At 43.0% G+C, this 13,433-nt stretch overlaps 1 protein-coding gene across 3 annotated transcripts in view; it reads right to left on the bottom strand.

Annotated features, from left to right (window-relative positions):
- Positions 1-2,054: 2,054 nt before the first annotated feature.
- nyap2a (neuronal tyrosine-phosphorylated phosphoinositide-3-kinase adaptor 2a) overlaps positions 2,055-13,433 on the bottom strand; it is a 79,919-nt gene continuing 68,540 nt past the window's right edge. For 2 of the 3 annotated variants that reach the window (XM_085431089.1, XM_085431088.1), the window contains one exon: positions 2,055-5,429. In XM_085431089.1, coding sequence (XP_085287215.1) covers positions 5,208-5,429 — 222 coding nt within the window. In that variant the 3' untranslated portion in view covers positions 2,055-5,207. The remainder of the gene's footprint in view (positions 5,430-13,433) is intronic. The other variant, XM_085431091.1, reaches the window with a different exon arrangement.

Here is a 13,433-nt window from a genome sequence, read left to right on the forward strand (position 1 = left end):
TTCACAGAATACACATGTATTCAGATTAAATTTCAATCTTATAAAAATCGTATTTATTATTTTGATGTTTACTTTTTTTACTTTAGGTGAAAGGGGAAGAGAAATATATTTTCTTTGTATAACCCTAATCTTCTCGTTCTTAAATTCTTTAAGAATATAACAGGGTTAGGACAAAATAGCTCTGATCGCCTTGTTTGTGTCACAAAAGTCAATTCCTGCTCTGCGGAGCTGTGTCAGTCCAGAGGAGACCTTAGAGAGCACAATATCTTCTTTATCTTTGATCTCAAAGGGACACTTTTATAGTTCCGTCAGCGTATCTGATGTTGAACTTCTTACAGGTAACAAGTCACATCCTCCTCATCTGTAAAATGGATCTCCATTCATCCACAGACTATTTACCCAGTCGATGTACCTGTTGTTGTACTGTGAGGAGTAAAGTTATGTTTGTATATTCATTTCCATTAAAGAGGCACCTGCTTATGGAAATCTGAGAGTTTAACTGGTAATGAGCTGCAGTCTAAATCACAGTGAAGCGAAATGAGTGAATGTGGCAAATGCTGAAAAACAAAACCTGTCTCCCCATTGGTCAGTCCAAAATGTGACATCCTGATGTGTCGCTCAACCCTGAATGTTTAATGAGCCGAACAACATTTTTAAGTTTAACATAGGAGTTAAGTACCGAAAAACCTAGGACTAGCTCAGTGACAGGTGACGTTTAATAGAGCTCTATTGGCCCAGTAATAATTTTTTTGAACAAAATTGTTCATCTGTCATCACCTCAGATCGTCTCCAACCGTTTCCCAGCTCGCCTCGCTTGTTCAGTGTGAGGCCACAGCCTCCTCCCAGTCCTCCCACAGCAGCACGTCTGCAAAGTGGAACCTACCGCTCTTACCGACAGCTGAGTCGACGCTAAATCTCTTCTTTCACATGTCTCCAGAATAATGATATGTTTCTGTGCAACACATCCATAGCTTCCTCCATCTTTGCCCCCATATCAGGTAAATGGCCTGCATTTGTATAGCGCTTTTCTAGTCCCTAAGGACCCCAAAGCGCTTCACACTACATTCAGTCATTCACACGCACACATTCACACACTGGTGATGGCAGCTACATTGTAGCCACAGCTGCCCTGGGGCGCACTGACAGAGGCGAGGCTGCCGGACACTGGCGCCACCGGGCCCTCTGACCACCACCAGTAGGCAAACATGGGGTTGGTATCTTGCCCAAGGATACTTGGCATGCAGCCAGGAGGTAGCCTGGGATCGAACCACCGACCTTCTGATTTGTGGCTGACCTGCTCTGCCACCTGAGCTACAGCCACCCCAGTGCGATTTTGGAAAGTATTCAAAGGAAGAGGTTATCAAATGAAAAATGAGAAAGGGAGATTAAGAAAGTAGGCAGGAGTACTAAGAGGCTAGGTGTGCAGATAAGAGAGATTTCAAAGGAGAACTAAAAGGCTTAAAGTGAGCTGTATGTGAGGCTGGACACCAACGAGATGAGAACTTGTATCGATTGGCAGAGACAGAGCTGACAGGATGTGGAGAATGGATGAGTTCAGGCAGAAGGGAGGAAGAAGACCTCAGAGAGGGTTCATGGATGTAGTGAAAGAGAACATGCAGAGGGTTGGTGAGAAAGATGAGGATGATCCATTGTGGCAACCTGTAAAGGGAGCAGCTGAGAGAAAAAGAGGAAGCACTTTAATTCCTGGACATGATTTAATAATCACCTTTTTATTGCTGATGCTGTATTTTTTCTTATTTGCATTTAAGGTGAGCTGGTGTTGTGGTGCTGGAACCAGGCGACCTCCCCAACAGAGTAATAAAATTCTGCTGGATTCCAGAGGGAGATATATTTCTGTCTGTAACACGCTGGACGTATTCTTGCTAAGTTTATTTAAAATCAGAATCACAGTTTAAGTGAAAACTTATGTCTGAAAACAGACAGTCACTAACGTTTTACTCAGCATTCTTTGCTTTGACCCAGTAAAACCATGAATCTGAATCCACAGTACTAAACTATTTGACTCCAGTTTAATGATAAAAATGGCAAAAGTGTGTTCATTAAAAATCTGATTTATTTTCATCACAGTGTCACAACAGTCAATAAAAATAAACACAGACTCTGAACTCGTTCACCTGGACCCTGATCCAGGAAGCGGCTTCAGCAAACCCTGAACTTCCTGTTCCAGAAGATTCGAGCTGGTCCAATCAGCTCTGAGTATGTTCAGCCTGACAGACCAGGGCAAAGAGTCAACAAAGAGCACTCTGTCATCGTCACAGACTGAATAAAGTTTGATTTAGATCAGCTGAATCCTGATGTGACCTTTGACCTTAAATCCAACAATCGGAGCAAGTTTGCCCACAGCATCTGTTATAGAGCTGTCTGCATGCCGCTCAGACACGGTTCAAACATTTCAGGAGGAGACGTTTAAATCGGGAACACAGTTCCAAAACAGAGCCGAACCTCGGTCTGATCCGCTCTGAATCTGTGCTCCTGATCCAATTTGGATCCATCCTGCAGAGTCAGTGCTGTGGACTCCCTGCTGTCTGGCATACCCACTGAGAATGTGTTAAGGTCAGAGGTTACAGTGAAAAATAAGTGTTTGTACGAACTTCACTCTGATCTCTGACAGCTATTCTACGAAATGGAAGGTTAGTTAAATGGTTGGGCTGCAGGACTCAGGGCGGAGTCAGAGAGAACACCTGCCAGTGAAAAGGTGAAGTTCACAGAGTCTGTTGCCACAGTAACGGACTCAGAGTTTAACTGAAGCTGCTTTCTGGAGCAGGACCCTGATTCAGTGCCAGCACTCCGCTCAGTCACAGGGACACCTGCCCACAGGTGAAGTACACGAATGAGAGTGAAACAGCGCCATCATGTGGACAAAATGACCTGATTTTTATGTGACTGACCTTTACATCATCATCCCGAGCCTTAAGCCAGGTGTCGTTTGAAGAATAAAATATTTTAGTTTTTCGTGTTGCATGGAGGAGTCATGTGACACTCTCAGGTCATGTGACTGTTCCCTCAGTGCAGTGGTCAACATGACATTACATGTATGTAATTACCTTACATACAGTACCGTCATCTTTCAGTGATACAGTAATGATGTACTGATTACATGTTGGTCCCTCTCTCTGACCGGCCTGTGCTACGGCTGCTCACGCTCTGGCACAGAGGAAAGGAGGAAGACAAACTGAGCAAGCTCAGGAAGTCTTTGTGGGAATGGACATCATCATCATCATCATCATCATCACGTTGTTACCTGGCTGCACAGCTGCGTTCAGCATCATGGGATCGCAGTAGAATCTGTCCTGCACTCTGCTGTGGTTCTGCTGTGTAACGTTCAGTGACACCGAGCGCGGTGGGAACAATGATTTAAACATTTCTCTGACAGTCTGAGGGAACGATCAGTCTTATGTTTCACAGACACTGATCCTGTTCATTGATTAATCTTAAAATTTCTCAGGACAAGTTAATAAAGTTTTATTTTAATATCGACTTTTACAAACTGAAGTGCACTTGGTTGATTACAGGAACAAAAAGCATCAAATCGTTAACAAGGACGCTATAGATGACATGATCACACTCTGTGTTGATCACAGCGAGTGTGAGAGTTTGTGTGCATATCCAAATATGAAATCTCCCCATGGCTTCGAGAACATCTGTGGACAAGATGGTCAACGTCTGTGGCAGACAGGAAGTCACGTGACCTCAGAATTGGAAGACACGTGCGGTCGTTTACACGTGGCCGAGTAGGCGGGGCGTGCACGATGAGGAGGAACAGGCCTCATAATTCCTGTCAAACTTTGATGTTTGTAGAATCAGCTGAGGTGGAGACGTCACATGACTCCATTATAACCCCGGCTGCGATGCTCCTCTGTTACACAAGAGCGAGGTTGCTGTGACTTCAAATGCCGGGTGCTGCTGATGTCACATGATTTCCTGTCCTCCATCTTGTCTGTAGTCAGATGCCACGTGGCTTGAGGCTGATTTACATTTATCTGATATCCCATAATGCTTTGCTTCAGTGCTTTGATTTGACATCATGATAATCAATCAGCTCATTCACCAATGATCAATAAACTGCATTCATCAAGTGAAAGCTTTCTGCAGACCGTCATCATCATCTACTGCCCCCAAAGGAGTGACCTTTGACCCTGACAAAGCTGTCTCTCCCTGTTGTTGATGACAGTCGGGGCAGCTGATGAGAGCAGACGAACAAACAACCTGTCAAAATATTCTCTTTTCAAAATAGCCTTTCTCATCTGAATAAAAGTGTTTTCCATATAAAACACGGTCACGTCATTCTTTCACACACAGATGAGCAAGCCTTTAATTTTTTAAATATAAAAACACGATTAAGCAACATTTTCAGCCTTTTTGTTACTTTATAAATGACTTTTTTCTGCTACACAACTGTCAGACTTAAAAAAAAACATCAGTCTTTTACAGATAGAAAAATAACGAGTAGAAAGACGACAGAAAGCTCTGCTACACCCGAATGACCACGCCCTTCTAGACTCTGATTGGATGGCAGGAGAACACCCGCATGAGTGTGTGTGTGAGAGTTTGTGTGTGTGTGTGGGGGGGGAGCTGCTTATCAGGTAACCTCAGGGGCAACTTCCTGCTTAACCCATGCAAGGAAACAGATTGGCTAATCAATATCTAGATCACTGGGAAACCACACCCCTTTTCTCTGTGAAGACGCTGATTTGGACAGTGCCTTTTCCTGGAGGTGAAACTTCCTTCCTAGAGGGCTCTGTGTGAACATTACTGCCCTCTGCACAGATTGACCGATTTCTCTGATTATTCTTCTGATGGTGAACGGACCTGCACACATCAGGACATCTGCAGCTTTACTGTGGTATGTTCTTTCTTTAAATGACAAACATACCACACGGAGGAGCAGGTCCACCTGTTAGTTTTTGTATGTAACTGAAGAACGTTTGCTCTTTCATGACTATTAGATTCAGTATAACTTGAATTCATGTAAAAAAGTAAGATGCTCAGAAGGGAAGAAAGAAGTTTAGTCAGATGACTTTCAGCAGTGGCTCTGCTCTTGCTCTCGTGAAACAAGGAAGGAAAAGCATCTTTCATCACATTCAAGCATTCAGTGCACGGTGGAACCTCATCATGATCATCATTGCTGTGTTTCTCCGTTTTACACAACACTGTTCTGGGTGTTTCATGGCGCGAGTATTTGTCTTTCAGATGGCGGTGTCCCAGAACACGGTGGCAGCATGGCCAGCGGCAGTGGGCGAGGCCGAGTATGGCGGTGGCTGCTTCCTCTTCCAGCTGGGCAAGATGGGCATACTGTCCTGTTTGCACAGATTCTTATCTGGCCGCTGACGAGCTTTGATCTCTCGACATAAAACTCTCTTTTTCTCAATCATCTCCATCATGGTGGCGTCGCCACATAGCCATGGCATCTGGACACAAAGAACAGCTCGACATCAACAGACCCATACCTCCCTTCTCACTGCAAACTACACTGAGACACACAACGTTACTGTGATGTTTCACACAACTGCTGGCTGTGGACGCCCTGCAGGTTCACCGTCACATTCCTATTCCTAACCTGCTTTCTTTGACCTAGATAAAAATGTCACTGAGGTCAAGGAAAAGAGATGATGCTGAGGACAGGAATGACCTCACGTTTGTTTTTCCTCCATGATGTGACATTGGATGTCTGAAGTGCTCACACTACAGTTTGCAGAAGATGGACTACAAAACCTCCGTCTAACTTCCCTACAACATTGTTTTCTGGAGGTAATTTATACCAGAAAAGTCAGTGAAATATAAGGTTTAATTTCAACCTTATATTTCACTGACTTTTCTGTGAAATATAATATAACATCCAGGGTTAGATTTACTAATGTCTGTAGCAGCACAAGGCCGTCTTTTGATGTTATAAATGTGCTGGTCAGTTTTAAAGTCTTAAATAATCAGGCCCCATCTTATCTTAATGGCCTTGTAGTACCATATCACCCTATTAGAGCGCTTCGCTCTCGCTCTGCAGGCCTACTTGTTGTTCCTACAGTATTTAAAAGTAGAATGGGAGGCAGAGCCTTCAGTTTTCAGGCCCCTCTTCTGTGGAACCAGCTTCCAGTTTGGATTCAGGAGACAGACACTATCTCTACTTTCAAGATTAGGCTTCAAACTTTCCTTGTGTTAGGGCTGGACCAGGTCTATTTATTTGTTTGATTATTTATTTAAAATTTTATACTTTGTAAAAGTGTAGTACTTTTTTTTGAACAGTAAGATACATTTAAAATGAGTCAGCAAAACACACACACACACACACAGTATTATGTATAAGCTTGTATGCTAACTGTATCTCTTAATACATAACTCTATTACCAAAACATAACTTATCGTGTTGTAAACAATAATGATATGATTTTCTGTCCAGCCTGTTTGTGGAGTGACCTGATGAGTCTTGTTTGCCTGTGACCGTCGTGAATTGACATTGCTTTGAACAAAGGGTTAGATGCTTCATCAGTTTCCTAATGTGTTTACAATGAGCTCTGTAGTATTTCATATGGTTTTTAAATGTAAGAATAGAATCTTTTTTTTTTTTTTTTTTTTTTTTTGCCTGTCCCGTTTGGCTCTTTTGCCATCAGAATTGTTGTCTAAAGGCAAAGAAAGATGCCCAACGGATTTACTTTATTGACCATCCCAGCCTTGCCGTAATGGTCCATTTGATTCACCTTTTATTGTTTATTTTATTTTCACTTACTGAATACGGGACAGACTTGACTGGGGGAAAGAAGGGGAGAAAGAAAGAGGGAAAGAGAAACAGCTGAGAAGAGGGACGGGGGAGAAGGGCAAAAAACAAAAACCAACAGAATGAGCAGAAAAAAAGAAAAAAAAGAAATAAAAAATGCATATATCAATCACCTGGATCACCTGCTGAGAAAGAAAAAAGAAAACAAGCAGAAGAGAACAAGAGTAATAGAATAACCAGCATCACAATGATATATGGGAATATGACAGTAAATACTAAATATTAAACATTATTGTGCAGCACATAAGATCAACAGAACACAGTGTGCTTTGAGGTAGGAGCCAAAAAGGGTGTAGTTTGTGGGTGTGATCACCCGTGTGTACACCTGTGAGCATGGACGCGCTTGTTTTTAAAAGGTTCCTTCATGTAATGATCTGCTAGAGGGTGTGGGGGGGCCACAGCCCCGTCCTCCAGGGCATGAAGCAGGTATGTAAGAATAGAATCTAAAAGCACTTTTCTGATTAGTGCCTACTTGGGTCAGCTCGGCGCAGATTGACTCAGTTTTCAGGGTTTTCCATTATGTACTAGTACCTTACGTACACCTTATGTCCCATTACGTACTGGTACTTTTTTAGCACCTACTCAGCGAGAGTTCTGGGCAATCCGAGGTGATCTGAAAACATGGCGTTAGCCTAAGCAGCCCCTTTAAGCCCTGATTTTAGTAATTTTTTTCATGGCTGTATCTGTTTCCCTCATTACTGGTGTAAATTGTGATTTAACTGAGCCCAGTCTGGTTTTCTGTTATCCTTCTGAGACACACTAAGTGCCTCTGAAGGATTAGGAAATTTGGATATAAGTGTCTTAATTTCCTACTGGATAACTGAGAACCTACATGGACTGATCCCTACAGGCCTGTTCACTGTTTTATATTTCATTATATGTTCCAGTTGTGCCTTATTTCATTATCAAAATGCTGTGTTTCCCTTTTTGGCATTAATGAAATGCACTTCTCTTTTAATGCAGGGGGATTCCCATCACATCTTATGAAGACTCTAGAGCGGCTCTTCCTCAACCTCCTCCGACCACAGGTACAACATGCCCAGGACCCACTACAGTTTGCATACAAGGCGGGTGTCGGAGTGGAGGATGCCATCCTGTACCTCCTACACAGAGCCCACTCACACCTGGATGGGGGAAAAGGCACGGTCAGGATCCTGTTTCTTGACTTTTCCAGTGCCTTTAATACCATCCGGCCCTGTATGCTTCAGGAAAAACTGAACAGGATGGAGGTGGACCCCTGCCTGGTGGCTTGGATCTCCGACTACCTCACCGACAGACCACAGTACGTCAGGCTGAAGGACATCACGTCTGACACTGTGGTCAGCAGCACAGGAGCACCACAGGGAACTGTGCTGTCCCCTCTTCTCTTCACCCTGTACACCTCTGACTTCTGCTACAACTCTGAATTATGCCATATTCAGAAGTTTGCAGATGACACAGCCATCATGGGGTGTATCTGGGATGATCAGGAAGAGGAGTACAGAAGTCTGGTGAGGAACTTTGTCGCATGGAGTCACACAAACCACCTGCAACTCAACACCTCAAAGACTAAGGAACTGGTTGTGGACTTCGGGAGGTCCAGAGAAGGTCCACTGCCGGTTCAGATAGAGGGGGAGGAGGTGGAGGTGGTCAACAAGTACAAGTACCTCGGGCTGTGGGTGGACAATAAACTGGACTGGTCATGCAACACAGAGCACCTGTATAAAAAAGCCCAAAGCCGACTGTACTTCCTCAGGAGGCTGAGGTCTTTTAACATCTGCAGGAAGCTCCTGAGGATGTTTTACCAGTCGGTGGTTGCTGGAGTACTTTTCTATGCTGTGGTGTGCTGGGGGAGCAGCACAGCAAAGAGGGACTCATCCAGGCTGGAGAAACCGATCAGGAGGGCTAGCTCTGTGGTCGGCATGAAGCTGGACACTCTGGTGACAGTGGCAGAGAAAAGGACATTAAAGAAACTGATGGACATTATGGACAATGCTGGGCATCCTCTGCACACGGCCATTAACAACCAGAAGAGTCTGTTCAGTGACAGGTTGCTTCTCCCAAAGACAAGAACTAACAGACTTAAAAACTCCTTTGTCCCACACGCCATCAAACTGTTTAACTCCTCTCTGGAGGGGAGAGGGAGGGGAAACAGGAGGACAAAGGAGGGGGGAACAACTAAGCTGTAGTGCCTCTTCACCTCACTGTGCAATACCTTGTGCAATACTTTTTGTAAATAGTCAACAGTGCAATAGACTCAATACTTGAAATGTGCAATTCACTTGTATTTTTATTTTTATTCCTATTTATTCTATTTATCCCCTTTGTATATTTTATTTATATTTGTCTCTGTATTTATATATATGTGTGTGTGTGTGTGTGTGTCTGTGTGTGTGTGTGTGTGTGTGTGTGTGTATATATATATATATATATATATATAACAATTCTGTAACTGTAACTTCTGTCGTTGCTGTGCTTTTTGGAAGTCGAATTTCCCAGAGGAACCCACCCGAGGGATTAATAAAGTTCTATCTTATCTTATCTTATCTTATCTTATCTTATGATGCCTGGGTGTTTCTTCTTCACTCACTGTGTGTTTATGCACCTCTGCATTTAATGATGAGTTATTGTCATGTCTGACTGTGGCAGATGATGGACACAAACACAGAAACAACATTTGTATCTTTCGTGTCAGACCGAGGGCCGTGTCAGCACTGCATCATCAAATTCCTGTGTAATCTGTACTTTATTGATCCCCGTGGGGAAATCCCTCTTGGCATTTAACCCATTCTGTCACGGTTCGTAGGATGAGCCGTGTGGAATTATTAAAGGACCCAAAACGCAGGCAAAGGATGGATGATATGAGTGAGTGTTTATTTTCAAAGTGGCAAAATGACACCAACAGGCAGCGGGCGTATGAGAAGCAACTGAGGAACCCTAAACTGGGAAGACTCCTGTCTCCCATCGATGGGAGACAGGAGAGGAACACACCTGGGAGAAGTCACAGCTGACGGGACAGGGGAAACGTAAACTGAACACACTCACATAAGACAGAGACCTTCAGAATAAAACAGGAAACTCATAGACACAGAGGACCAGACAAGACACTGACCTTAACAGACAGACTCACGAACAGACACAGTGACACCATAGACAGACACAGACTCAGGACCACGACACATTCACTCAGTGAAGCAGTGGGCAGCCATTGGGCGCCCAGGGAGCAGTGTGTAGGGACGGTACCTTGCTCAGGGGTACCTCAGGATAGCCGTTCAGTGGATTTGGACCCCTGACCTTCCGATCATGGGGCCACCACTCTACCTACTGAGCTATCCCTGCCCCTGTATATGATGTATGTATGTATGATCTGTATATGTGGTTTCGACAATAAAGATGACTTTGACTTGACAAAGGGAGTCAATACTGAACATGAAATTACAAACAAACCAAGAGGAGATAACACTCAGCTAACATGGGACGACATGACAACAAGCAAAGGAAGACAGAGGACCTGAATCCACATACAGGATGATGAGAGGATAGGCTACAGGTAGAAGCACGCTGGACCTAATACTGAACACAATGCACACAGGACAAGGGACTATCAAAATAAGTCAGGAAACACACAGACAGAGCCTCAGCCTGACACAGTGACTGTGGAGAACAACTAAACAGGGAACAGAAGAGTCATGACAGCAAGTGTAAACAGAGGGATCACAACAACCAAAGCTGGGAACACAATCCTTACCTCACAGTACTACACAAAAGACACATAAATGCTGGCTCCACAGACCCAGGACCATGACTAGGGATGGGTATCGTATAGGTTTTATCCAATACCAGTACCAAACTGGTACTTTTGAAACGGTGCCAGTGCTTAAAGAATGGAGAACACACACTTTGTCCAAAAACCTCTCATGTTTAACTGATTTTTAACTGTTTTTTTGTAAAAGATAACAATGTTAGCCTTTTCTGCAGCTATGGGGCATATATGGTATCACTCTTGGCTGGAAGCAGTGCTTAAACAATGGAAAAAACACAAACTTTGTCCAAAAACCTCTCATGTTTAACTGATTTTTAACTGTTTTTTTGTAAAAGATAACAATGTTAGCCTTTTCTGCAGCTATGGGGCATATATGGTATCACTCTTGGCTGGAAGCAGTGCTTAAACAATGGAAAAAACACAAACTTTGTCCAAAAACCTCTCATGTTTAACTGATTTTTAACTGTTTTTTTGTAAAAGATAACAATGTTAGCCTTTTCTGCAGCTATGGGGCATATATGGTATCACTCTTGGCTGGAAGCAGTGCTTAAACAATGGAAAAAACACAAACTTTGTCCAAAAACCTCTCATGTTTAACTGTTTTCCACTTTTTCTTTGGTCATTTTAGCCTTTTTGGCCAGGGTGAAGGGAGTATCTGCCATCAAACAAGAAGACAGCCGCATGTAACTACGACGGTGTTTGCTAGTTCACCTTACCTGCATTAATGTAATAACGTGGTTAGCCTACTCAGCGTAGATTACACACGAACAACATTAAGCTACTCACGCAGAGAAGAACGGCTGCTGCTGCATCATCATCCTCATCATTTCTGCTACACTGGCAGGGCTAGGGGCCAGGACTCTTCTCTTCGTGTTCTTGGGGGATGTTGCTAACTCCGGGTTAGCAACATCCGGGCTAACTCCATTAGATTACAATAAAAACTGCCTTGACATGACTACTGTTGTGATATATATATAAATTAAACAGTAATCATATTCTATGTCGTTTTGTTTTGGTTTGTGGTCTCCTGTTGCTGTTTTTTGGGGATTTTTTGGGTCCCTTTTCGTCCCATTCCTCTTTGTGTTATTTTTGTTGTAATTTTGAGTCTTTGTGGGTTTTTTGGTCTCTTTGTAGTACCAAACAGTTGTTTCTGTTTATCTGGACATAGCGTATTGAGCATATTTGTCACAGCTGCGACGGCAGACGTGTGGAGGTGAGGTAAGGACTCAAACACAGGCGCTGACTTTGATGGGATGAGTGAGCTTTTATTTATAAGTGAGCAGGATACAGCAGGAGCGGAGGATGGAATGCTCAGAAACAAAGGGGAACCTAAACCTAAATCCACAGACGACACAGAGGAAGGGTCACACAGGGAGACCATGCAGACAAACCAGCAACACGCAGGATAAAACACAGGGCTTATATACACAGTGGAGTAACCAGGGAACAGGAGGGAAACACAGCTGGGAGAAATCAGGGCTAATGAGACTAGGGAAGAAAAACTAGACACAAGACATGGACCTTCAAAGTAAGACAGGAAATACAACGGGTATGCACAGACTCAAACTTAACACTAAGATGTCAGACATGGCAACAGGGAGGAAACATGGAGACGTGGGACGAAGGCAGGCACAGTCACACAGAACAGAAGGAGCTCAAAATACAAAACCTGAGAACAGGAATGACTAGAACAGTTCTGGGGGTTTTCTTGGATAGCAAACTTATATTCGAGAAACAAATTAATTCCGGTGCTTCATTGGCTTCCAGTGCGTTTTAGAATTAAATTCAAAATCTTACTTTTGACTTATAAAGTGCTAATTGGCCAGGCACCGGAGTATTTGTCTGACATATTGCAGTTTTATACGCCCTCTAGAGCCCTTCGATCAAGCGATCACCTGCTCCTTACCTTACATAAGTCTAGGATGGTTCATAGAGGAGATCGGGTGTTTGCGGTTGTGGCACCGAAACAGTGGAATGATCTACCTCTCCACATTAGAAAGGCCCCAACTGTTACTCTTTTTAAATATTTTAAAATATTTTTTTACTCTGGCTTTCGAAACTGTATGAGAGTTACCAATTCTTTTATCCTAATTTTCTTTTAATTTTCTTACCTGTCGTTGTTGTCAATGTCATTGTTTAACTGTTACTCTGTACAGCACTTTGGTCAGCTCCCTGTTGTTATTAAATGTGCTTTATAAATAAATAAATAAATAAAATAAATAGAACAGAACCAAAACTATTAACAGTGACAACCCTAAATAACAAATAGTCAAGAAACACAAATGAACAGCTGCGAAATGGTATAATATTTGCCCATGGATTAAAAATAATATAAATAAGAGCCTGAAAAAAGCATGGGAAAGGGATCTAGGGCGTACAATGGATGAAGATACATGGGATTCTACATTGTCGAACAATGGATTATACATTAGGGAAGCCAGGGGGAAATTTATTCAATACAAAATTCTTAACAGATACTATTATATTCCTTCAAGGCTGTATAGAATGGGGATTGGTAGAGATGACTTGTGTTGGAAATGCCAACAAGCCAAAGGTACTCTGATACATGCCCTCTGGGAATGCCCGCTGGTTTTTCCAGTTTGGAACACTGTACTGAATTATTTGCAGGGGTGGACACTTTGTAACCTACCCAGATCACCTAAATTATGTTTACTAGGAGACAAAGGAGAGGTGCCGCAATTAAATAAACACCAGTTTAGAGTGTTAAGTACTGCATTGGTAACATGTGCCCGTGTCATTTTGGAACACTGGAAGGACTCTCATATTCCAACGCTTAAAATGTGGAAAGACAGAATGATTGGGAATGTTGCATGCGAAAAGATGCTGGGAAAAATACATCATGTGACGGAAGCTGCGCTGGAACAGTGGGACAATTTTTGCACC

The sequence above is a fragment of the Copadichromis virginalis genome, linkage group LG14 (assembly GCF_057382275.1).
Source record: "Copadichromis virginalis isolate Kocher_CV1m ecotype Utaka linkage group LG14, C_Virginalis_male_GT1.1, whole genome shotgun sequence".
Taxonomy (NCBI): Eukaryota; Metazoa; Chordata; class Actinopteri; order Cichliformes; family Cichlidae; genus Copadichromis; species Copadichromis virginalis.